This window comes from Rhipicephalus sanguineus, chromosome 6, assembly GCF_013339695.2.
Source record: "Rhipicephalus sanguineus isolate Rsan-2018 chromosome 6, BIME_Rsan_1.4, whole genome shotgun sequence".
NCBI lineage: Eukaryota > Metazoa > Arthropoda > Arachnida > Ixodida > Ixodidae > Rhipicephalus > Rhipicephalus sanguineus.
Genome location: NC_051181.1, coordinates 162,917,717 through 162,944,993, shown reverse-complemented (window position 1 = coordinate 162,944,993; position 27,277 = coordinate 162,917,717). Strand labels below are relative to the sequence as shown.

The window sequence follows — 27,277 nt, the reverse complement described above, 5'->3', positions numbered from 1 at the left end:
AAGAATAATATGTCCGGTTTTACCAACCATGATATGATTATGAGAGACGCCGAAATGGAGGGCTCCGGAAATTTTGACCACCTAGTGTTCTTTAACGTGCATTGACATCGCACAGTACACGGGCCTCTCACATTACACATTTCACCTCCATCCAGCACACATTTCACCTCCATCGAAATACGACCGCCAAGGCCGGGTTCGAACCCGCGACCTTCGGGTCAGCAGACGAGCGCCGCAACCACTGATCCACCATGGCGGACCGAAATGAAAGAACATAACCGGAAGCGAGCTGCTATTGCACCAGGCACTCACCAGAACTCAGCTCAGCCCTTACCAGCTAGTTCCGCATTGTTGCGTGCTTGATCAAAAAGCGGCATTTCTGGAAGAGACTCGGTCGAATGGTGACACATCTAGCGTGGAAATAGACGCTCAGGCGCGGAAATTGCCCGTCAGGTCGGAAAGGCTAACCCCGCCTGCAGCAACACTCATCTCCACAACCACCATCTACTATTCTAGACAAATATGCACTGTTCAAATGTTCAATAGCCGCTTATTTCTCTATGAAGTGCAGCATTTAATAAATCCGGTGACAATATGGAGAGTCAATAATCCTCATGGTGCGCCGTTGAGCTCACTGAGCTGACGTTTACACTCAGTCCCAGCAGAAACACGCACTATCTGTTGTTTCCGTATACCTGACAATTTCTGCCGCTCTGACGAGGCGCCAGAGAAGAATCACCTAAGTCGCTGTTAAAGAAGTGCCGTCAGTACTTCATGCCAGAACTTCTTCAGGCCCGCTTCTGTTTCGTTAATTCGAGTTTCACATATTTCAGGTAAACAAATTTCCCAACTAGGTCACTCTGTTGAGCAGCAGAATGTAATAACCTTTAAGGCTAGAACCGTACTCGAAACAACGTCCTTTTGTAAAGATTGTTCGTGCTCATGAGCAAGCATGCGCGAATCATAAGCTTGCGCATATTATTAGTGAAGGCGGCCGACGAATGCAGTGGAGTAGCCAGACATTTTTTCCAGGGGGAGGGGGGGTCACCATCCTTTATGTATATTCGTACGTGCGTTTGTATATGTGCGTGTATACATAGACACGCAAAACTGATGGTCCACCGGTGAAACCAGGGGTGAATGAAGGGGTTCAACCCCCCCCCCCCTTTCCCCCTGGCTACACCAGTGGACCAATGGCAAACAATACTAGGAACGGAACAATAAATAAAATGCAGTGGCGTTGACTAACTTTGACGTAGTAAACGCTTGTCCCGACATCCACTACCTATTTAGTAACTGCAGCTGATGCCTGCCAAGTTAGTAACTTTACTACCAATGAGGTTCAATAAGGTCGAGAGCTGGGCTAGTTGGTGACTGATCATTATACCTATAAGGTTAGGTAGCGCACCTTCGACGGGGACAGAAGGAATAGGAAGGACACGACACTCGCTACACTCGCAACTGAATTTATTTCAGGAAAAATACTTCAATATATATGCACCCAAGCACCCCCGAGCGACACACACTGTGTCGCTCGGGGGTGCTTGGGTGGATATATATTGAAGTAGTTTTCCTGAAATAAATTCAGTTGCGAGTGTAGCGAGTGTCGTGTCCTTCCTATTCCTTCTGTCCCCGTCCAAAGTGCTCTCCCTAACCAAATAGGTATAATGAACTTTACTACCAGTTTGACATGGACGCCGTATTGTCTTTCTAAATTTTTAATTGCATTAAAATTAAGCTTTGCTTAGAAACACAATTTCAGAAAACGAGCATGGGTTCACACTCCTACGAAATAGAGGATGCTGGCCTAACGGCGCACACGGGGGTTTGCTTTATGGTGATCATTATTAGCATAGCCCGCAGCCTCGGCGCTTGGTAAGGGCCTTACCCGAACAGCACTGTGCAGCCAATAGCGGAAACGTGCGTTGGCAAAGTACCTTCTCCAACCAACCTGTCTTGCCGGTAGCCGTCTCATGCTTACATTTACTGTCTATTACAGCAGAGCAAGCCATTTTTTTTCAAGCAGACCTACCAATCCGCATACCAATGAGTAGCTGCATATGCACTGTTCCCAATTCTTTTTAAATGCGAAGCATTTCTTAGCGAACCTTCGGCACTTTGAGCGTTTCTATCTACGTATCTATCTATCTATCTATCTATCTATCTATCTAGCCGCCTACGTCTGGGTGCTTTCATGGTCGCCTCCTTAACTTGCTGTAGACCCAAATTGGCATGGGAGGGTAAGAGGATTTGACGAATATGACTGTCGGGTCATGACAAGAATAACGTGAAAATCCTGTCGCGTACGTCGTCAAACCCTTTCCTCCAGTCACCTGTGGCACATACGCGTTAACCCCGGGCCGCGGTGTACTGGTATGGGCCACAGGTGATTGACAGTTTATATCTACGCAGGAGCGGCGAGAACAGACATTGGTAATTTAAATGCGACAGCGTTCAAAAATACCGACATCGCCAACGTTGACACGGCGATTGGAAAGAATGAAAATTAGGATCCCAGCGGGAATCGAACCCGAGCATTCTGCGCGCAGTTCAGGCATTCTACCACAGAGCCACGCCAGATCTATAGAATGGTTTGGAAAACAGCCTATGCAGGCTTAATGTCGGTGCAACGTCAATTGTGGTTGTGGTGCTGGCCATCTAATTTTACAAGACAGCAATAAACTCTACATATGCACTCCTGTGATACAGGCGTAATATCAGATTAACGTCTGTGATTGCAGTGCTGACTTCGCTTTTATCGAAGTCTAATAAACATTACATTTCTATTCCTACGATTCAGCAAGCTATATAGAAGCATTGCTCGACCACGGATAATTACATTGACGAAAGTTACGGTGATATTAACATGATTGCACCATAAAGTGCACTTAGTTTCGATAATACTGAGGTATGTACTGTAACGTAAGGACTGACGTTACGTCGTGCCATAAGTTGCCATTTAAACACCAGTGTTGTTGGCGCGCCTGGTAAGCCCAAGATGTGCAGACAGCTACTACACTTAGAAAAACACGTCGATCCACCTCGTAACGCCTGGCTCAAAGCCATAAAATGCAGCATAGAAGTACTTGTTTACAGCTTCGCATGAAACCGATTACCACAACGCGTGTTTAACTTTATCTAATGCAACCCTAGTACCCAGATGCATTGGGGCAGAAGTATTTTATAGTAGCAGCGCCCATGTTGGACTACACGATTCGCTATTGAATTCAATGCGTAAAGATTAGCATGCAAGGTTAAACAAAAAGCGCTATACGTACAATTGCTGGACATACTAATTCAACATGTGGTCTGGAGTACCGGCGTTCAACGCCAACTTTTAGCATTTGTTTGGGAGGGAATCAGCCGTAATTTTGTCTTTGTCCGCGTTACCATCAGAGATATAATTTGTTCCAGCGCTATTTCAGCACTCTTGCTCACCTCCATGTATTTGTCATCCTTGCAGCAAAACAATATTAATGAGAACTAACTGACAATAACGCCAAGGAAAGTATAGGGGGTGTTATTTGTAGAATTTAGAACATAAATGTGAAGAAAGTAAAGTGGACGAAAAGATAACTTGTCGCAGGTTCGGTCCCTGCCGGCGGCAAGTTATCTTTTCGTCGACTTTACTTTCTTCACATTTATGTTCTGAATACTACAGATAACACCCCCTATACTTTCCTTGGCGTTATTGTCTGTTAGTTCTCATTAATATTGTGTCTAACAAAGAAAACGAGCCCTTAACAGTAATCTCCTTTACTTGCAGCAAAACAGCAACTTTCAATGAATAGAGCTTCGCATTACGCAACGCCTTCATTTAATGTATATGCTTATTTTGTCTGAGAAATTCTAACAGCAAGAGAGACAGAGATAACCACTGTAAACACTTCGCTTGAGGAGTGACGAAAGTAGATGTACTACACTAACGCTTGCCTAAACAAAGCACAGCCGAAGTAAACAAAAACGTTGTACATTGATTGAGTCACCGAGAAGAAAATGCAGAGCCCAAAGATTGATTTGAAGGCAGAAGGAAGAAGCGCTTTATTGGACGGTGTTATCGGTAAGTGGCACAAATCAATACGCGCTCCGCTTGTCCCACAGCGGTCGTCGTTGAGTACATCATTCAGAATGGCGATCTACAGGGCGCTTTCTTTAAAACAATAATGATTTTTTATAAATATTTCAGGACAGTAAGGCTCCTGTCATTTGTGCGCACGACCTCTACGTCGAGGCGGAAATACTTTGCCGCAGCTTAAGTATACTGTTGCGACTAATTAACCATAAACTCGCTAATTAACTTTTTAGTTATTGAATTGGGGCAGTTGTTAATGTTAGAAAGTTGTAGTGCCTGACAACTTACGGCACAACCATTTTTTTTGTTGTTGAAAAGCACAGAAGTTTCACGTAATTCCAGCTATTCATTGTCGAATTTTAAGGGCGATATCGGAACTGATCACGCCCGGCGCGCACGATCATGATGATAGATTCTTTTATTAGGCAAAGGGAGGACCGAAGGCCACTGATGAGGAGGTTGGGGGTCGGGGAGGGTTGGTAGGCACACACTAAATCACGCGCGCCGAACCGCTACTAACTCCGAAGTGGGCTAATGTGACACGCTGGCGAGGGTGTTCGAGTATGTCCTTTTGTACTGCTTCCAAATCGTGATGCATAAAAATGGCGCTGTTCCTTCGATGAGGATGTAGGACATGACAACGTAAAATGAGATGCTCCATGTTGGCTATGCATGGAGAGTGGCGAAAGGTAAATATGCCGGGGGCGGAGGTGTCTATGCCGCTCTTCCGGTCAGCAAGAGTCTGCCATTGATGAAATATGTGAGGGGTTGTGGCTGTGTTTGCTAGCACTTTGTTAATATATATTTCCTGGGATCGGCTGAGGGCGAGGTTCTTAAAGATACGAGGAGGGGTGACATCTTTGAGTCTCTCCCGGTTAGTGCACTTGAGGAAGCATCGGAGTCGTGCCATTTCGGAATGAGAGCTCGGTGGCAAATTCGTGTAGGGGTGGCAACCAAGATCGGGAGATCAATGTAGGAGAGGTTGTAGATGATATGGTAGAACTCCAGCCTTCGAGGTGGCGAGACTGTGTGCCACCTCGTTACCTCCCCCTTGGATCCCCACGTGACCCGGCGTCCAGGCGACTCTTTTTGCGAATTTTGCGGATGCGTACAGCTGCAACATCCTGTAGGGCGGTCCAAATGGCCAAAAGTTCTGCTTGTGTAGGCGTCGCGTAGTCCATTCTGCATATGTAGCGCTTGGCCTCACCGGTCGAGGGTTCGTACCATGCTAAGGCCAGGCTCTGCTCATCGAGAGCGGCGTCGGTAAATACGGCATTGGTGGTGTGCAGATTGTGTCGCTGAGAAAGCCGCTGTCTCGCCGCAGTGGCTCCGATTGGGACTAGTGTGGATGTCTTGGAGTGGCACAGGGGAGGAAAGTTAAGGGTGTTGTCTTCACTAACCATGTCCCGGGGTTCCATACGAACACGTCGGGTGTCCCAAAGCAGGATGTCTTGTCCCTGCATGGTGAGGTGTAAACGGTTGTATAGAGATGTCTGCGCATTTCAAAGAATATCATCAATGGGTGGCATGGGCGTTAGGTTCTGCAGTTTTTGTATATTGGTAAACTTAGGAAGGCCCGTGATAGTCCAAAGGATGTGTCGGTGGAGAACTTGCAGAGTTTTGTCGGCTTTTTTTGACAGTGATATGACGGTGCCTCCATACGTGATTTTACCGATAGCGATTGATCTGACTATGGTAGCGCAGGCTGATTGGCATGCTCCGCCAAATTTATTGTAGATGCGCTTTATTGTGTTCAGTAGCTTTGGCCATTGTTTTTTGAGCTCGGTGGTCCAAAGATGTCCCGTATTACAGCTGTGGATGGGAATACCGAGAATTTTAATGTGCCCGTGTGTTGCTGTTACTTGATGGGGTCCTAGTACATATGCAGCTTTTCTGGACACCAGTGGCCTAGTTCGCGTGAACGACACCACGTGGCGTATCGACCTTAAAGAATTCAAAAGTCCCGCCATGACGTATGCAGTGACGCGGCACTAAATAAAAGAGAATCAAAAGAAACAGTACACACGCCCCGAGACTGTCGCTTCACCTCGGTGCGCAGAAAAGAGAGCGCTGTTTGTCGGCGTTATCTCGACGGTGACGACTGGCAATGAATTGGCAGTTTTTCTAGACGTGCCATGTCAAATGCCTGGCCGTTATAGACGCGCCCACGATGCATGAAGAGCATCGTGTTTTTATTTGTTTGTTTAGTTTCTTGCGCTGCCGTACCGGTGGGATTTTGGAGCAGCATGCTGCTTTCCGAGTTTTTTTTTTCAGCTAGCGGGAACCATTATGTTTGGGTACGAACAGGATACTGTGGCTGCATAATAAACCGAATTTCCTTTGGTGTACCACTTGGGTGACGCTCGTTTGCTCCTTGCGTTACCTCAAATTAGAACTGGATAAGTTTGAGAACGCTAGGAATGAGAGTAAAAAAAAGGAAGTTAAATATAGTTTTTATTTGTTTTCAATTAGTTCTTATTTAAATGTGGCTGCCACCGCAAGCTTGGCGCCGTCTAAGCGGGCGTGCAAAAATGATACAGTCGTTGAAAGATGATCTTGTACACCGGAAAATGTGAACTTGGTTAGTTTTTTTGTTAGGAATGAACGTATAGTAGAACACATACGACTGACGTGTTGTGTAATAATCTCTAGATCTGCCGTCTATCCCGCTAAAAAGGGCACTTATCTATCATAATTGCATTTCTTCTTTTCCATTCTTTTTTTTTCCTTTTTTTGCTGGAGGTGATTGTCTTGAATCCTGTTGGCGCAGATAGACCAATAGGTTACTCTAATGGGCTGCAAGTTCTCCTGAAGCTCTCCTTTCATGTTCTGTAGGCGCAGTCTCTTTCAACTTTGCACTACAGCAAGCACAAAGTCGATCATGAATCACCTATTGGCCCAATCGTCCACTTTGATCAGCACAAAGAAATTCAGAAGAGCGAATTTAGGCATTTTTGCGCTGACAACAACGATTGTTAATGCAACATAATATAGTAACTATTCCTACAATCTCTCAAAATCACTTCTTTATTCTGTATCATTCCTGATGTAGAATACAAAATGCATTTGACTTGCTCAACAACGGGTCACAAGACACATATAAGAGAAAAGCGAACCCGTTAATTCCCCCTTCTTTCGTTCACCCAGCATATGACAATTTCTTCAGTTCTGAGTGGAGCTCCTTCTGTTGCCACGAAGATGTGCAGGCGTTCCAAAGGAAATCTTAAGCCTTTCTTTCCAGAAGGTTCCCTTAAGAGAACGATGGTGTTTATGCGCACATGAATTTTGATTTGTAGTTTTTCGCTCGTAGCAATGACTGAAAAATACCAGTCTTCAGCCAGGTAAAGCCTAGCGAAATCTGCTTTTTCCCTTAATATCTACTGCTTTTCAAGCAGTAGTCTTCATCCTCTGAAAGCCCAACGGAAAATGACCCATGTCGTATAGAATGATTACAGCTCCGCTTGAGGGTCTTCAAAACCGGAGCTTTTTTTTGTACTTCATGATGCAAAATATCAGCCGCGTATTGAATCCTGGAATCTTCTGGCATTCCTGGTTGGGATTCTTTTTTGGCTCAAACGTGTAGGCCCACCTTGAAAGTCCCTTCCAATGTATCGGGTAGTTTTGTCTCTATTGTAGACAAGGAAATCATAGTAAAATAGATAATAAGAAATATATAATTCAATATTAAATTTTACTGCAACATAAAACTTGCAATAGAAATACGCGCGAAAGCGGCTAATAAAAATTAATAATATTCCAGAAGACACGATAACTGGCATGTAGCCTCGACTTTAATAATAGGGATATCCGCACACAGGTGTGAAGTCTGGTTAATGTGCATCGATAGCACAGTGCTATCATAGATGCACGCGTTTTAGAAAACACCCTCTAGACATGGTATTCCCTCTCAGCTTTGTCTGAGTGGAAAAAGCTCAAAGAATTGAATTCCTGTCAATCTGATAACATGTTATTTTTTTTCTTAGATTAGGCCCTAAATCTGCCCTAAATGGTGGCTCTGCGCTGTACAGCACACACGAATGCATTCCATAACGTTTGGGCTGTGGCATGGGCTTCGCAAGACACTGACCTACGTAGGCGGTGTCACGGCTGAAACGTTAGTAAAGGCATATTTTATTTTGTTAGTGAGTGCTACCCGCAAGGCATGTATTCTCTCTCTCTCTACACACACACACACACACACACACACACACACACACACACACACACACACACACACACACACACACACACACACACACACACACACACACACACACACACACACACACACACACACACACATATATATATATATATATATATATATATATATATATATATATATATATATATATATATATATATATATATATAGTAGTGGGAAAAGAATCACGCGGACCCCGATAGAATAAGGAATGAAGAAAGAAACTACGACTTTCGTTGGTTCAGCACTGTATATTTTCGCTAACGTTTCGTCTGGTGGACCAGACTTTGTCAAAGTGCGCAAAGTATATATATATATATATATTGTGCATTACCGACACGTTAGTCATAAACCTGAGGCGAACAAGCAAGGCGAGCTTGATCTGTTCATTAGTTTGATGAACCGTAATTAGGCTTGGCTCGGGAACACAGTGCGGAGGGCAATCTAGTGAGCGTCGAATACTTGGCTCATTGAATCGGTAAGCAGAACTGTAAAGCGAAAAGCGCTTGTTAGTTTTGAAGTCTTCTTCCTCGTTGTTTTCATTCACTCTGTTGTACATTGCTGCTAACATGGGTACCTGTTAAGGGAAAGTCATCAGTAAAGACAACATGCATGTGTCCATGCCTGGACCTCCCTCTTAGTTACTCCCTCTTATTACTCTTTCAACGGCGTGAAGTGGCGTTGCGGCAACAAAGGCAGTGTGTAATCGGCTAATATTCCCTATGAAATTACGTATGCTTTTCAGGAAAGCAGCGTACACTAAAGAACGTGTTGAAAGGGTGTCGTTTCGCCTCACAAAAACAGTCCTGATATCGTGCATGCCTCTCGATTGCATTATCGCCGCGCGCCCGGCACTTTCACGTCACAAATGCATGCGCACGTTATGAGCGTGAGACAGCATTCTTCATAGGAAAGTGGCGAGTGCCAAGAATTCAAGAAAGGAAACGCAAGCCAGCAGCAAAGCAGCCGGTTGAAGATCTCTCCGTCGTTGCTATGGCAACGGCGCGCGCGGCCGCGCTCGCTTCCGAGTCTGCTTGCCTACCGTTCCCGCCGCCGGCCTGCGCCGGTCCACCGGTCCCCGCCTCCGGCCTGCGCCAGTCAGCGGGGAGGGGGGGGGGGGCTAAAGGGAGGGGGCACTTGCTGAAGGCCTTGACAGTGAGAGAAACACCTATTCTCATTATTCTTGTCGATAAAACACCTCCTCCGTTAAACTTTTGGGAGGGGAGGCGGGCCCTTGGGGCATACCCCCTAGCTACGGGCCTGGCCTCTGGACCCCTAGGTGGCCCCGGTCGCTCTACGAAACTTCTTCCGAAGTACCACGGCAGGTACCGTGTGGTCTAGCAAGCCTCGTACTTCGTATACGCCGTCAAGTCGCTTGAGACTTATTGTAATCAGTGTCGTGGCATGAGATTGTGCATATGGACCTGCTAAAGCCTCACTGCCACTGTGCAGCTGTCCGTAATTAGCCAGGATGGCTCTTTTTCGGAGGGGACGTAAATGTAATGCAAAACAGCAGCACTACTTGCAGAATTAGAGAAGGATGCTCCCGTAGAAAAAAGGCGACGATTCAACAATACAAGCTTTGCGTTGGTTCTACTATTACTGGTTACGTCTCTGCGTCGTCTCTAATAGTAGAGTACTTCTTTAAAACGCTTCATTATATTACAAATGGCTGCCCTCATGCTTGCCTTGGTTTCGTTTTTTATTGCCTTCTTATGGTTGAGGTTAACTAAAATCTGGGTTCCGTTTCTTCGTTATGAAGTAATAAGTTGCGTGGTAATAAAAAATAAAACATTAGAAGTTTACTTGCTCCATATCCAAAAGCGAAACCGAAACTGCAACAAATATCTTGGATGAAATGGTCCAGCGAGAAAACAAGCAACTAAATCTTCAGCAGCGTTATACTAGTAATAATAATTGCTGGAGTTCTATGTGCCCAAACCATATTATGTTTATGAGGCGTGCCGTAGAGGAGGGCTGCGGAAATTTCGACCACTTCAGGTTGGTAACGTGCATCTAAAACCAAGTACACGAGCCTCTAGCATTTTCGCCTCGTTCAAAAATGCTAGAGCTGCCGTCAAACCTGTGCCCTTTGGGTCAGCAGCCGAGCACCGTAACCGCTGTACCACCGCGGCAAACATAAGCAATTCTGAGAGAGACAAAAAAAGAAGAAAAAACCGCATTGGGATTCGAATCAAGGCCCCAGCGACTGCGCGCAAACAGCCAGCACGGATGATCAACCCATTCAGCCACAGCACGCGCCGGGTAGGCCGTGATACGATAGCTATTATAAAGATACTACGGTCAAACTCTCCTTGCAACGCTCCTTGCAAGTGTCTCCACCTTCCAAAGAGCAGGAACGGAATGCAAAAGTGAAAACAGCTGCTTTCTGTTTGCAAAAATGCGCTGTAGACCATAATTCGATGTTTCACAGCGCAAGGAACGAGGACGACATTGGAAAACACACACAGCGCTGAACTTACAACTGGCTATATTTTCAAACTTACAGCAATATATATGCGCCAGGAATATTCACCAGGAAAGAAAAAAGAATAGAGCAAATGAAGCATACAAAAAATTCCAGAAAAAATCGTAGAAGGCCAAACAATTTTGAAACGTGATAAAAAGTGCACGAGTGCCGCTTCGCTTGCTCTTTCGAGCAACGAAAGTGAATTTCTCGGGATCGTAAAATACATGTGATATCGATGATGGGTTGTTGTTTACTGCAACTACAATTTTTTGTACACCAGGCCTGCAATTGTCGCGTGACCAAAATTACGTAACATCGCACATCTACTTATCTGACTACAATCACGTAACAACTAGCCCCGTGACTAAAAATCACGTAAAATCAAGTAATTAGTCTCGCCACTAAAATCCCATAACGTCACGTAACTATTGACGTGACGTGTTGGCGCCAAAAACTTCGGAACAACCGGGCGGCGCGGGGCAACCTCAGCGTCTGCACTGGACTCTAATAAACATGTACTTTCTCTTTCACGTGACTAAAATCCTATCACGTAACTACTAGTGACGCGACATTTCCCCTTCAAAACCACGCAACAAGTGCGTAGTCTGGGGAACCGACCGACACCTGAGAAGAATAGATTATCCAAGCCTAGCCATATCCTATAATACTATACTAGCAAAAACATTGCACCTCTAGCAATAGCTTGGTATTACTAGCAAAACCTTAGAAGCTAGGTCGAACACTAGCTCCGCTTTCGGTTCCAGCCTTGCGCAACTAGTACATGCTGCGCACATTTTCATTTACAGATGTTTAAAATGGCATCTTATTGCGGTACGTTGAAGTGGGCTGCGAGTGCGTGCGTAAAGCTGCTGAATCACAGGATTTTCGTTTTGTAACTGGGAGCACCAGTCCCTGGACTTCCCGAAAGCTTTGATCCACACACGTCATATCACACGGACCTATCCGATGCAGCGCACAGTGCTATGTGATGTTAAAGGAGAAGGCATGCTGGTTTTTTTCTGTTCACGTAGGGCGATAGATATGACAAGAGATGAATAAAAATCCCAGTTTCACCGCAAGGACGATGCAATGAGTGCGATAGCAACAAATGAAGTAAAGCTGCAGGCAGCTAACTCAGATGCAGTATCGCGTAACTCTACAAAATGGTGCTGTAAGAGAACACAGCCACTCGAGGTAGGAAAGGGGATTTCGCATAGTCTCTTCGAGTTGAGAGCGCAGCATATAGAAGGGTATATGAGCCGTCCGCTGATGCTTGTCGAGATAGCGATATTGATTTCATTTAAGTTAGGGCGAAATCATTGCACTGCTGTTTGATAAAGAAGAAATAATTTTTCCTATTCTTTGATTGGCTTAATTATCTGTTGGTTTCATTAGTAGTGTCTAACAAAAAAAGAACCCCTCGAAAAATTCCCCTTCGTTCGTTAAGATTACGACAGACACTTGCGTTAGCCCTAAAGTAAAAAGCAACTGCAATAAAGTCTAACTTTGTCATTTAATTACTATGCCTCGCTTGTCTAAGCTTAGTTCGCTTCCTTTACGTTGCTGAATTGTAGGTACCTGAGAAGATCGTAACGAAATCATGAGAACGGAGAAGTAAGTTTCCACCACAATACGCGTACAAAAGTTCGAAAGAGCTTTGTTCACCATAACTTGATCGGGCGTTCTCTTCCTTACGACGTTTATAAAAGAATAACGTAAGAATTGCAAATGTAGATCTGAACGATATGATACGCGTGGAGTGTTTACATATACACTAAAAGAGTAATAAAATAAAGAGAAAAAAGAAACGGCAGCTCAAGATTACAGTCATGAACCGAAACCGAAACGAAAGCTCTTTTTTGTTTCGGCGGCGACATCCTGTGCGAAGCTGTGGAACTAAGTCACGAGTTCAAAAAAAAAAAATGCTGATCCGTCGCCCGGAATCGAACCGATGACGGCGCGGTGAAGCCGCGCTCTGAACTTGAGCGATTAGCTCGCTCGGCCACGGTGGACGCCTTGTCGCCTGTGGTAAGCAAGGGTTTATCAATTTACCACAAACATTTGAACGACCGCGCTTCAAAAAACGCGTTAGGGAACAATGTTATGCCAATTGCGGCAAGTTGAGAATGGCTTCAAACGAAAGCTGAGTGTCAGGCCTACATGTGATTTCCTGACCATTAACATAACTTGCTTAGTTTTACGACAGTGACCGTTTTTGTCTCGAAAAACAGGCCACATTTTTCGCCGTTTCCATAGACTCCCATTGTACAATCTTTAACTGCTCTGGGAACAAAATTGAAGCTTACTGCAACATGATCGCTGCTGTCCTCTCGTGCGTTTAGGTTCCCAGAAGCGCTCTGTGGTCTGCGTTTTTCAACATTCACCCTCTACACTTAATTATTCGGGAAAAACTCGCCAGTTCCATTGGAAACGCGCTAGCTTCGCGCCGGGGCCGCCAGGGGCGCTGGCTGTGATGTGTCCACGAAAGCTGGATATGATTAATGTTATTGCCTGCTCTGGGCGCGCACGAAACACGACCACTCTGTTACGTTAGACAGGAACTACACGTGACAAGGAAGTGACGAAATTCGAATGAAGGTGCGCCGCAGAAAGATCAGATGAGGATAATCGGCAAGCATTCGGAAATATACAAGTAGGCAGCTTATTATTTGGGTGCGATGTAAGGTGCTTATATGTTTTTTTTTCTTATACTATAAACAGGCGCGAAAATCTATTTGGCCTGCCTGCACGAAGAAGCGCCGCAGCGGCTGCCCCTGAGTTGTGTGCATCACAGAGAAAGGAAAGGTTGACATTGCGGTTTTCTTGCGCACAGCTCGAAAGAAAAACATAAGCGCCAAACATCACATGCAGCGCAAGCGAGATGACTTGCCATTTTTCATGTAACAGTATGGCCGCGACACGCCTTTATTCAAAATTGGTCACTTGTTATCACGTGTAGTTACGATCTGACGTAAAAGAGTGGTCGCGTTTCCTGCGCGCTGGGCGCGCAATCAGTCTCGATATCGCCCTTCAAATTCCACCATGAATAGCTGGAATTACGTGAAACTTCTGTGATTTCTAAAAAATGGCTGTGCCGTAAGTTGTCATGCAATACAACTGTCTAATATTAAAAAACTACCTTCAAGTCAATACTTCAAAGGTTAAAGGGACACTAAAGAGAAAAGCGATTTCTCTCGTATTTGTAAATTACTCATTCACAATTCCAAAGTCACCACGGTTGCCGCGAGAAGACGCTTGGTAAGCGATAAAACACGAAAAATAAAATGCGGGTAGCGACGCCACCTTGAAATGTCCGCAGCACACGACGTGACGCTATATATTTTGACGGCCTCTAGGTCTACGTCGCTCCTAAACAGTAAAAATGAAGCACGTTGTCCTCCGAGGGGGCCATTGGCTTGACGTACCAAGTTTCAGGGAATATCGCTGAGCCAATGACGCGAAAATACGAAAAGACATTATGAAATCTGCGAGTCGCGCGTGGACATTTCGGCGCGACATTTAAAAATGAAACGTGGACCTCGATTTTCTCCTGTATTAGCAGATATATGATGGTGAAATTAACGACCTTAAAGTTCTCGGAGTACGACTTATCAATCTAAACGAATTCATTGTTTCACTTTAGTGTCCCTTTAATAAACGAGTTTTGGTTAATTAATCTCAACAGTATCATTTCAGCTGCGACAGAGTGTTGCCGCCTCGACGTAGAGTTCGTGTGCGAAAACGACAGCAGCCTTACTGTCATGAGGTTTTTACTAAAAAATTGTATTGCCTAAAAAAGAAACACCCTGTATAACAAAAGACAACAGATGCTTTTATAACGACAACTCAATGAAGGCTGTAACAACGAACTTGTCCTGCCTTCTTCCGTAGTAAAGTACTTTGCATTGTTACGTCAGAAGGGGATTTATTCCACCGGCGTGTGAATAACCGCGAAATTCATCGAGCACCTTTATGTCATCGCCCATTGACTTCTAGGCGGGTTAGCGTCGCAAAAACCAAGCAAAAAAAAAAGAAAAAAGAAACAGCTGGGTAAAATTATTTTTATGCACTGCCAGTCAACTCTTTGCGCGCACTCATCTGCGAAGAGAGCCTTGTTGATAAGACGTATGTGTCGGAGCATAGTATTAGATAACGCGCAGCTGTTTGCGCACCGTGCCCAGTTCCTTATGTCAGCGGGTGCTGTTTAGTTGACGGATTTAGTCTGACGGTACTAGGTCGTACCGCGTTTGAGAGTTTGCGCTAACACGAAGCCAATGTCAGAGAATTCTGCTAGGCTAGGTCCGCCTGCAGTAGGCCACTCTACTCCTCCTCTGTTGGCAACGAGTAAGCAGCCTCGCCTCGTGTCACGCGTACCGGAACAACGCTTTGGTACTTCTTGGCCTGCGACACGAAGAGTCCGCGCTGGGGTCCGGTGTGTTTGCACCGGTTCGTTCACCGCGGGGCAGGACCTCAAGGGGCAAGCCTGTGCGTCACGCACCCCTCTCCCCCGGTTGGCGTTCGTCCAGAACGATTGAGTCGGTCCTCTGTGCTCGTTGACAAGCGCGGGTCCTCCTGTCGGGGTCAAAGCAGATGGATGGCTTCCCGCCGACAACGGAGAAAACGCACAAAGTGGGGAGCCACGCATCCGTCCCCTTCTGTCGACAAGACATCTTGACGACTTTCGTACAGGGCCTCCGCGACGCGTCACCAGGCCGCACGTATGTGCGTGAAGTGACGTAGCTCTCCCGTGCCGTCATGCGGGTCTCTTCGTTTATACTGTGGAGGCAAGCTCGCTTATTGGGCACGCGAAGAGTGCAGCAGAGAAACCATTGCGCGGTGAACGCGCGTGAAGACGCAGATGTATTGTTCTTTACTACGGTGAAGTGGCAGACAGTGGTGACTGCGTGCTGGGCTGCACATGCGTCAGATACTAGCCCTGCATGCGTCCTTGAAATCTGCGTCTCATGCGACGCTTCGCGTGGTTTTTATATGATGATGGAGCATACGACCACGCAGACGCGCTGACTCAAACGAAGAAAAAAAAAGCTGCGCTTAGCATCTGTTTATAATATGTTGAAATTGGTCATTTACTGCGTGTTTTAGCTTGCCATCTAAAATAAAAAGTAGGTAGCGAGCCATAACCTCATTAAGACTCCGAAGAATTTAGCTTGCTGGAGGCACAAAAAATATGCTTCGTCATCACCCTCCTCGCCAAACGCTCGTTGGCGATCCTAAATGTTTATTCGTGTTTATAAACGAGCATACATCCATCCGACCTCTAGCAGCGCTATGCACGCGCGTTGTCGTCATTCCTCTTTTGTCGATGTTTTTTTCTGCACGACGAGCGTGTTACATCTAGCGCGATGTCACAAATGGTAGACGTGGATGTCAAGATTTCTTTCCGCAGCACCCCTTTCGCTGCCTCGTTAGCCTCTCGTCACCGTTCAAATATATGCAGATGCCACCTTTTTCTTCCTGGTGTTCAACAACTTACATATTTACCCAGAACCCATTTCGTTAAACGCGGCTGAACGTTTCGCGTCGTTAAATAATTCGCATATGCGTGTGATCACACAGTAATCGCGTCGTGCTGCCGCTGCCTTGTAAATAGGAAGCTCTGTTTAACTGCGTCGCGCTACTTTCGGTGAAGTTGTACGCCCTTCCGTTTTTAACAGCGAAGCTGTATATAACGAGACAAAACGGATGTCTGCAGCGTAGGTCGGCAAACTCACTCATGAGTCGACGCACTCAGGCTCACTCAGACTCAGATCGAGCCGTGAGTATGAGTCTGAGTGAGTACGGGTGAGTAATATTTCGGTGAGTTTGAGTCCGAGTGAGTTCGGTTGAGACAAATTTTTGAGGGTCTGAGTTCGAGTGAGCCTGGTAGAGGAAAATTTTGGTGAGTCTGATGAATTGCGATCACTGATAACTCGTATGTGAAGGTACGAGATGAAAATGCGTATCGTAGAGCACCGCTTATGCCAGATATTGGCGTTTAAGTGCGTTAACATCCTGATCGAAAAAGCTAATTATACGCTAATCGACTCATGCATCGACTCACTCAGACTCACGCAGACTCAGATCGAGCCGTGAGTCTGAGTCTGAATGAGTCTCAGTGAGTAATATTTCGGTGAGTCAGACCGAGCGAGTCTGTTTTAGAAACATTTTAGTGAGACTGAGTCCGAGTGAGCCCGGTTGAGGAAACCTTTGGTTAGTCTGAGTCCGAGTGAGCCCTAAGGGCAAAAAAAATATTGGGGGACGCTTAAGCTTCGCCTTTAAGAGATGAACGCGATAGCGATATCCGGCACCATCCTCATCGTGCTCCGTTTCGCTTGTCATTATGTTCAGTCGCCCGGTCTCACACACGCGCGCAAACACACACACACTCGACATACCTAAAGTAAAGGTAAAGGTTTCCGCCCTCTTCAGCAGCACTTTTATGACAACAGTGTACACACTACGTGTGTGTAAGAGAATGCGCGCACTAATGTGTATGCCCTTTGCAATGGGTGGCATGCTTCAAACCAGTAGCAATTACGCGCGTGATACTTTTTCAAAGTTACGATGCACCCACTACGTGTTCTTAAAGGAATACGTGCAGTAATGTGTGTGCCTTTTGTAATGAGTGGCCGTCTTTAAACCACCAACTCGTTATGCAGTTCACATGGTGTGACGTCTGATGGCCATATACGCTTGTACCCCGTTTTACTGCGATATTACATCTCGTACTGTGACACCTCTGCACAGGACGCGTATGTTTTTGAAGCATTGAAGTTAAATTCAGTGCACTTCCAAGCAAGTGGCTCTGTGGTTTGGTAATAAAGAAAAAAAATGGAGCGGCTCTGATTGCCCCGCAGACGGCCTGGGTTCGATTGTCACTCGACCCTAAGATTGTTTTATCATTTATTTTATACAAGATGATGATTTTTCGCTCACAACCAATGACGCCGACCCTGACACCGGAATTTCTGCGGAACGAGCTCTTTAACGCTGTCGCGTTAATATATTGCATGAGCGAGTCTGAGTGAGCTCGACATTTTTTGCCGACCCACGGTGTGTAGGCAGATTGTCTCCATCGCAGGTATGTGCCACAAAAATTGGATAAGCCTCTCAACTCACAACTGCTCTACTAAATATGAAGTGCGCACAGGCAAAAACGCATATGACACAGAAATTGAGCAAACCCCACTACTATACCGGAACACCAAAGTGTCGTGGAACACATGCTGCTCAAATGGCTCCTCAAGATCGTGCACGAAACGCCAAGGACATGCGGCAAGCCAGACAAGACGACGCATCCCGCAGAAAAATGACGCATGCTGCTCACATGGAAAACTTTAAAGGAGCATATGCACAATCCAAATGGGTCTTTGTGTACCTTGCATGACAATCCGGTGCCTTTTTTGTACAAACTTCAGTGACACCTCTGTGTGCTCCACAGCTTGGCCGGTAATCCACCTTCACGGAGGGGAATGGCGCCGTGGTAAACCCTGCAGTGATAAACCGCGCCTTTTTCAGCATAAGATTTAAAGGCGGTGGTTCATGTCATGTTGCAATCGACATGTTTCCCGTTTACTGTAATTTCTTGGCGCCACATTTTAAAGATGGGGATGTCTGTTAGCAGTGCAGTGCGAAACATTCGATGAAGAAGCACCACCTTTCAGTACTTCATGGCGACATATTTTATTTAACGATCCCCAATATATTGGCACTTTTAAAGCCTCCCTCCTCGTGTTTATTTTGTTTGCCACTATGGCACAAACAAAAAAATAAGCAGCGTGTCATAGTGCCAGTCGGTTGAACAGTAGCAAGGAGCATATTAACAGAAGAAATAGCAAATGGCAACGAAGACCTCGTCACCACGTACAACACGAAACTTGGACCGAAAGCACGCCGAGAGTGCTATACACCACTCCCGTTGAGACACGTACAACGGTCGCGGTGTAGGTCGTGCTTGTGACGCAAACCATTGTCTCCAGGTGCCGTCCGCGCACGTGAGCTGGCAGAAGAACGAAAGGACGGTGCAACACCACATGATTAAGACGCTGTTGAAGAAAATGAACGAGGTTTGTGCGGAAAAAATATCTACAGAGTGAATTTTGAACACCATTACGTATTTCTTCTATGATATAGAGTACTTCCATATGACTCAGCGAGAACACTGGTATAGGTGCACAGCACACAATGAAAGCCTGAAAATCTCAAACCCAAGAGTCAGCAAGGACTGAAACCAGTGATAATGAACTTCACCTTGGAACGGAGTGGCGAGAAATAGTCACCAAAGATGTTTGTTCAGGTCACCTCGTCTGTCTTTTCTACATCTATTGCAGTCTAGGATATTGCCTATTTTCCTTAAGTTTTCTTTCTTTCCTTAAAGGAAGCATTTATTTCTATAATTAAAGTTATCTACGTCTGGTACGACTGAGATTTAATAATTTTATGACATTGTAGCGCGATACTGCGTGCCACAGTGACTCGAAAAGAGAAGACGACGACGACGCGCCGAGCACGAGAGGGTTAATAATACCTGTTGGGGTATTACGTCCCTAAACCACGATACGATTATGAGGGCCACCGCAGTATAGGGCTCCATAAATTTCGACCATCTGGGGTTCTTTAACGTGCACCTAAGTCTAAGCACACGGGCCTCGAGCATTTCGCCTTCATGCAAATGCGACCGCCGCGGCCGGGATTCGATCCTGCAACCTTCCGGTCAGTGGTCAAGCACCATAACCACTGGACCACCGTGGTAGGTCAAGAGACAGTTGCGCCTTGTTCTACGCCCGTATGACTAAGCGATCCCATTTAAAAACACATTTTGTGTACACCAGGCAGCGACGTCTGTCTGTTTCCACAAATGTTGTTTTTAATAGGGAATGCCTGTGTCACGAATCTGTTTTTGCATTGGAGGCAAAGGACATTTTTAAGAAGTTATACAGTGTGAAAAAATGTACACTACCTTCAATGCGAAAATAGATCTACGTAAAAATACTAGTCCGGCTTATTCAAGACGACATAAACTAAAGTGCAGAGAACAATGAATGTCGCTAAGTACTCTTACAGATATTTGCAAAATAATAATAATAATAATAATAATAATAATAATAATAATAATAATAATAATAATAATAATAATAATAATAATAATAATAATAATAATTTCACTGACGCGCATGAAAGAAGCAACCGATGTGTTCAAAGCCTCAAGCATCAAGATTTGGAAAGCAACGTTTCTAAGCGGGAACAAAGACTCACACGGAAACTACGTCTAAAGAGTACAAGTGCTTTATTATCGCTCGCGTATTTTCTCCAAGCAGAAAATGTAGTATTCAGTGTGTCCTGAAATTAAAAACCGCCTTAAAAGTACTTGTTGCTGGGCAAGTTGGTTCATCATAATGAGGGAAAATCTAGATGCGTTGCGGTGTTTTAGGCGTCTAGATTTTCCTTCATTAAAAACAGCCCGTGTATAAACATATTCTTTGATGATTATTGGCTTTTTGTTCGGCTTTGCTTTTGTAAGATCTTGGTGAATAGGCCACCTGCGTCTTCCACAGAATCTCTAAACAAAGGGAAAGTAGACAAAGGAAGGACACGCGTTCAAAATAACGTAATTTTCTCATCGTCTACAAATTGCGTGTACAACGTGCGACGAGCCGCACGGCGGAAAAGAGGCCAAGGAGAAGCACGTAGAGTTCGTACACGCATCATTGCACAAGACAAACTTTAACAAAGAAAGAGATGGCTAAAAGAAAAAAGATTGTAAATACAGGTGAGAGTAGCAGAGTCTCTCCTCGTCCTTTCTCTTGTCCATGCTATAAGCATCTAGCATATTTCTGCGCGTGCAAACTACCTATTTATGTGTCTACGAATATATCAATCGTCATTTTGTACCATTCAGAAATTTCTTGTGCCATCTGAGGCAAACAGCACAGTTCTGTTCCTTGACTGAATGTGGGACCCGGGCACTGTCCAAATAAAAAATCTACGTGCAGTGCTACGAGTGCATATAATTTCACTACTTAGATATCTGGCTAATTTTTATGTGCGGTACATCGATCCAACTATGGCCGGAAAAGTGTGTATACGCTAGGAACAAATTCTTAGCATTAGGCCTAATAACAACTTATTGGGAATTGAACAAAAATCAATTTCCAAAAATGTGCGACGATACACGTTCTCGTTCTAGTCCTCTTCGGACTCCAACGAAATAAATGAAGACAAGTGCGTTTTCACGGAAAGTATGACGGTGCAGATTTTCTAAGCCGGTGCTAGTGCTTGTGGCTGTCTATTCTTGCGTGCCGTCTTTTTTTCCCATGTGCACTGCCACATCGCATCATGCAATCCTGAGAATACGTTGATGTTAGACACGTTTTGCACAACTCGCACCGTAAAGTGCCTATAGCTAATACCTTTATCAGCATACACTTGTTAATTAATCAGTCATGTATTTGGATTTTGTGCATATAATATCCTATCTTAATATCACATAATATTCTATCTATACTCCATCTCAGAAGTACTTTGCAGCACTGTGGAAGCTGCAGGGCTTCTTAGCAAATGGGAAACCTGAAAGCCCCACAAGATGTACTCATCCGCGCCGCGTCGTCTGCTCGTCGTCTGCTGGGCGTCTCTTCGGCGTCGGCTCGCCTGCTCTTTCGGTACTTGCCCTCCGCAGTTGACATAGGTTGTTTCACGCCTGAAAATGTAAATAAATACGAAAGGGTAATAACTCCCCCCGCCCCGCCCCAATCTACACGCAGTGTGGCTATTTTAACGTTACGTATATTACAGCATTCGAGAAGCGTGTATCGTTATATCTTCCAACTAAAGTCACTAAGGCTCAGTTATGGTACTGCCGAAAGTAGCTTGATACTGACGACCGGACAGCTCAATATTCAGTTCCCGTTACAGTTTGTGGGTGCCTCAATGTATAACGTACTGTGCGTGCCCCCATTCGAGCAGTAAGTGAATAAACAAAACACGATTTTCAACGTAAAATCATGCTGCAATATTTATTACGTAACTGGTAAAGAAAATGCTATGGGAACGTTTTCTTTTTAACTTTTAGAAGTCACTGCCATTCAGAGTGTTCATCGTCCATGATGTCCTCCTCGTCAGAAGTTGTGTCCTCCCCTAAATTGACTACGACTGCTTGTTCGTCGTCTACTACATCGTCAATGATGTGGTCCATTTGCTTCGTCTTCTCTTCTTCCTCACCCGCATGTTTAACATAGTTCTTCCACTTCTGCGGATTTACTTGTGCTATGGCCTCTGCAGCATGTTTATTCAGCTCTTCCATTTTAAATGCCCGGTTCGCAGAAGACACAAAACGCTTCGTGTCGTTCCACACCAGCTCTATGGGATTGAGCTGGCAATGATACGGCGGTAGCCTTAAAACGAAGTGTCTGGCTGCAGCAGCCATACAGTAAATACGATATGAGTTGCCATCTACTTTCGCAGTCTTAATAAGCTTCATCAGCTCTGGCTTTACCATATCGTCACTCCACGGAACCCCCTTCTCTGAAAGCCACGCCTGCATTTCCCTTTTGAGGTTACTCATGCGGGGGACTTTTTCTTGCCTCACAGAGTGATACGGCGCGTTGTCGAGGACGATCACGCTGTTTGGTGAAAGGCGTGGTAGTAGAGTTTTTTCGAACCATTTTTCACAGTGGGGGATACTCCACTGGTATGAGCTTAAGAAATTGAAGCCATGAGCCAGGAAAGAACAACTTAATATTTTGAGGGGAGAAGAAGCAACATGCAATCGTTAAATATAACAGTAAGTAAGTATACAAGGTAAAAATAAGGAAAAGAAAAATATTGAAGGCAGTCACACTGTGCACACAGCAATGAAACAGTTAAAAAAAAAGCAATCACCTACTCCAAGCATATAGGGCTACATTAGTGAAAACGACAAAGCTTTTTCCTACTACTACTACCATTGCCACATTGTTTTCCTTTCACATGTGCTCCTTCTTTAGCGACCTGTTCTCGACTGCAGGCAAATGACGAGGCTCCGGATGAATCGCTAACCTCGGAGGGTCCCGGTTCGCCATGGGCACGTCGGCGCCGGCGCGAACGAGTGCCGACATCTCCCCCAGCGAAGGCGACCGCGACAGCAAACTTGGAGAACTGTCGTCGCCCAGCGAAGAGGACGCCGCCGCTGGTCTCGAAAATGATATGCGACGTGGCGAGAACCGTCCCAGGAGTGCAAGCCTGCTGTCCAGGCTTAGCCAGTACATATGGCTCATGCCACTGATACACACTCACTTCTGGGTGTCAGCGGCATTCTCCCTTATGCAGCCGTACTATCCTCGCCTCGTGAGTGCCGACAGATTTCTTTCGTCTCTAACATATCACACATGACATGCTCTGCAGACGATAATAACAATAATATCTGGAGTTTAACGTCCCGAAACCACGATATGATGCTCTGCAGACGAAACATGCCTAACAGGGGATGTCGCTAGAGCCAACATTTCTACAAGTGGTCATGTACTCTTCGAGAAGGCAACCTTCGAGCAGTTGCTGCCTTGAAGAAGACAAGGCCACTTGTCGAAACGGTGGCTCTAGTGACAACCCCTGTTCAAGGATTTTTCATCTGTTCAAGCTTCCATATTCATCTGAACTACTGCCCTATTTGGATCCTCTGCAGACGGCATCTATAGAGTGAGGTGCTCAAGGCCCTAATATGGGACAGCGCTAGTCCTCGTCGGTTCTTCGTCCTTGTGTATTACACGTGCTGTTCACGTCACTATGGAATACCAACTAGCCCGGTCACACACCTTGCCTAATATGCCACCAGTAACGTATCCGTTTATGATGGGCTCGGCCTTCTCACAACCTGTGATTTCGCTATCCAATGTGTAAAGATGGCGCGCATTCCTGCACCCTTAAGCCATTCAAAGAATACAAGAACGTAGAACACAATATATAATTATACAGTCATTGTGTCAAACATGAAAATTAGATCTTCCGTCAAGTAAAAACAGAAACATGAAACATCAAGGCCCAAAGTAGAAGATTTCTTTGCTTTGTTATACTGCAGCGAAGTATGCATTGACCATTCAAAGTAACAAGTGACGTAATTCTCTCGCCATATAGCCTAATTCTAGACCAACCTGGAACTCTGCACCTTCAGCTCAATCATGATGAAAGGTAATGCTTATAAGAGAAGATCATTATTCTTCCCTCCACTTGCTTTCACTGCACGGAAACGAAAACAAAATAGCAAGGTTTGTCGACCACGTATATTGCAACTAAATCACTAGCATAAAATCAACAGAATTTTTAAATGCGAAGCATTTCTTAGCGAACCTTTGGCACTTTGAGCGTTTCTATCTACGTATCTATCTGTCTAGCTGCCTACGTCTGGGTGCTCTCATGATCGCCTCCTTAACTTGGTTAGACCAAAATTGGCATGGGAAGGTAAGAGGATTTGACGAATATGACTGTGGAGGCATGACATGAATAACGTGAAAATCCTGTCGGGTACATCGTCAAACCCTTTCCTCTAGCCACATGTGGCAGATACCCGTTTACCACGGGCCGCCGTGTACGGGTATGCGTCACAGGTTATTGACACTTTATGTCTACCCAGGAACGGCGAGAACAGACATTGGTAATTTAAATGCGAAAGCGTTAAGAAAGACCGACATCGGCAGCGTTGACCCGACGAATGCAAAGAATGAAAATTAGGATCCCAGCAGGAGTCGAACCCAAGCATTCTGCGTGGCAATCAGGTATTCTACCACAGAGCCACGCCAGCTCTATAAGTTTGGAAAAACGGCCTGTGCAGGCGTAATGGCGGTGCAACATCAATTGTGCTTGTGGTGCTGGCTATATAATTTTACAAGAAAGCACTAAACACTGTACTCCTAAAATACATTCGTCATATCAGATTAATGTCTGTGGTTCCAATGCTGCCTCCGCTTTTATGGCAGTCTAATAAATATTAGATTTGTATTCCTATGATTCAAGTAAGCTATAAGAAGCATTGCTCGACCCCGGATGAATACATTAACGTAGGCTACGTATTATATCCACATGATTGCACCATAAAGCGCACTTAGTTTTGATAATACTGACGTATGTAGTCTAACGTGAAGGCTGACGTTACGTCGCACCATAAGTTACCCTTTAAATGCCAGTGTTGTCGACGTGCCTGGTCAAACACGTCGATCCACCTCGTAACGCTTGGCTAAAAGCCATAAAATACAGCATAGAAGTACTCGCTGACTTCTTCGCATGAAACCGATTCCCACAACGCGTGGGATCTGCCGAATTTTTTGTATAGAAGTATCAGTTACGACACTCATGCTATCCGACAGCAGGTCACAGTTTGTCTTGTAGGCGGCGGAAGTAAGATCCTGCTCTTATTTGTACATATATGTCCTGTTACCGAAAGTGAATTTCACTTACGCTATGAACACTGGGTGGCCGACGTGTACAAGGTTAGTCTATATGAATGAACACGCATGGACGCTGGTTGGGAAAGAATCATGACGGTTTAGAAGTTTTTGTTGTTTCATACCAAACTTCATATATTACAGGCGGCAAAAGCTGGTCTCGAGGCATGGAAGTACGGCTTCGTGTTTTCAACATTCAAGCTAACAATGCTTCTTGGATCTATATCCACCGAAAGACTTGTACGTATGCACAGATGTGTGTTTGATCGTTGAAATTTTCTTCTGTTTTCTTACTAAACGGGCTAACAAATTTAAGTTCTCCTCGCGTTAAACCTAAAATATTATTAATTGGAAGTGAGAATAGACTCTAACTCGATAACGATCCACTTTCTTTTACACAGACATTTTTCCAAATGAACTCGACTACCCTGATCACAACTTCCATGAAGAGCGATAGAAGGAATACCCTCTGGTAACGAGTGCTCTCGTTGAGTTAGGTGCCATACGATTGCAATAAATAGGACATCAGTGTTGGCAAGAAAAAAAAGCCGGAAATACTTCCGCTAGGAAAGTTTTTATGGTTCGTCATAAGCTCTATAGGGCATGGGCAGGGCTGGGCAAAGATACTTTGAAATTCTATCGCGATACGATACAAGATACTCGGGCAAGAATTACTTGAGATACAGATACAACATACCACGACGCCGATTGTATCCGATATGATACATTCCAATTGTATCTTAAGATACTTCGATACATTCGGAATCTTGGTATTATATATCTGTATACACGGTTATGTAGCACTAAACGCCAATGCACAAAAATGTTCGCTTGAAAGTTTATTAGCTGCGACCAATTTCGTTTCATTTGAATGAAATGTTTGTTAGTATCTCCGAAGTTTTGTATTTCTTGCTGAAGGTATATTACTTTTGTTCCGAAGCAACTTATTGCTTTAGCTGCTTACCATGACAGCTCTTTATACACTTCGCTGATAATGGTTTTTACTTGCAGCTTTTGTAATTACGTGGAGTCGATGCTCTGCTTATGGACCAGCTAGCGCGCTGCCATCTTCAATAAGAAGCCTCCGCACTATCGTGCAAATACCATTGTTAAGTTCTACCTTGCCCGTAAACGTATCACGGTTTTCGCAATACCCGATCACCGGACAGGTGTACATCAGCGAGAACGCTGGTAGTGACATTCTCTGCGACGCATCTTGTTTACGTAGAGGACATAAAACTGCAATTACTTTTATATCCTACTTATCGGTTGGCGAAAAGCGTTCGTTAGCGACGTACTCAGTAATGCGTCATCTTCTAACAATTTTTCTTTTATGAGAGAACATGTGCAGCCCAGAAAACGTGTCAGACGTGTTCTATAGTTGCATGAAGTGCCGCAGGACACCGCCGCTGTTCACACTATATTGCCACATAAGCTCCGATTACCTGGCGATTAGTAACAGTAAAAATATTTAGAGAAGACTAAGAAGGAAAAACAAATATAACCATGTAAAATAGAAAAGCGGTTCTGCATCAAACACAACGAATAAGTGTAGGAATACGATACAGGCGGCGCTCCCAAGAGCTAATAATAATTGCAGAGTTTAACGTCTCACAGACACACGATATGATAATGATAGACGCAATAGTGGAGGGCTCCGGAAATTTCGACCACGTGGCGTTATAAAACCTAAATTTAAGCACACGGGCATCGAACTGCGCCCGCGGCGACCTACGGGTTAGCAGTCAAGCACCATAACCACTAGACCACCGCTGCGGTTGACCCCTAATAGCCATGACAATTAGGCATTTAAGGTAAGACCACAGAAATCTCAGTGCCTATGTAAAATAGCGTAAACCGACTCGTTGAGACGCTCATTAGAAAAACGGAGCATTTTGTATAACAAAATGCTCCGTTAATTTTGTTATACATATTGTTATACATTTTATTATACATTGTTTTTCATTAAAGAATATTATCTATCTTGTATAACAATGTTTCTCCAATCTCTTTGCTGATATGTTTGAGATGGCTCCTAATAATTTACGTTATTATCATGAAAACTCAATTTCGCTGTTTTACTAAGCAGCAAGCAGAACTTTTGTTACTGTATACTCCAAGCA

General features: G+C 44.8%; 3 protein-coding genes across 4 annotated transcripts in view; 1 reads left to right on the top strand and 2 right to left on the bottom strand.

The window, feature by feature from the left end:
* Nucleotides 1–18,160, bottom strand: part of LOC119395535 (uncharacterized) — a 96,292-nt gene extending 78,132 nt beyond the window's left edge. Inside the window, exon 1 of the mRNA XM_049417289.1 lies at nucleotides 18,125–18,160. The gene's annotated coding sequence lies outside the window, so the exon portion shown is untranslated. The remainder of the gene's footprint in view (nucleotides 1–18,124) is intronic.
* The window catches only part of LOC119396959 (MFS-type transporter SLC18B1), a 47,965-nt gene that overhangs the window by 3,193 nt on the left and 17,495 nt on the right, over nucleotides 1–27,277 (top strand). For both annotated transcript variants that reach the window (XR_005184509.2, XM_037664363.2), the window contains exons 2-3: nucleotides 22,748–23,067; nucleotides 25,299–25,394. Coding sequence is in view for 1 of the 2 variants with exons in the window: in XM_037664363.2 (XP_037520291.1) it covers nucleotides 22,801–23,067; nucleotides 25,299–25,394 (363 nt within the window). In the remaining variant the exon portion in view is untranslated. The remainder of the gene's footprint in view (nucleotides 1–22,747; nucleotides 23,068–25,298; nucleotides 25,395–27,277) is intronic.
* LOC119397684 (uncharacterized) lies at nucleotides 21,818–22,306 on the bottom strand. Its single transcript, XM_037665106.1, has one exon. It carries the CDS (start codon nucleotides 22,304–22,306, stop codon nucleotides 21,818–21,820), a length of 489 nt encoding a protein of 162 aa, XP_037521034.1.

Excerpts from the sequence above, each read along its gene's own strand:
- LOC119397684 (XM_037665106.1), bottom strand. The coding sequence starts at position 22,306 with ATGAGTAACCTCAAAAGGGAAATGCAGGCGTGGCTTTCAGAGAAGGGG.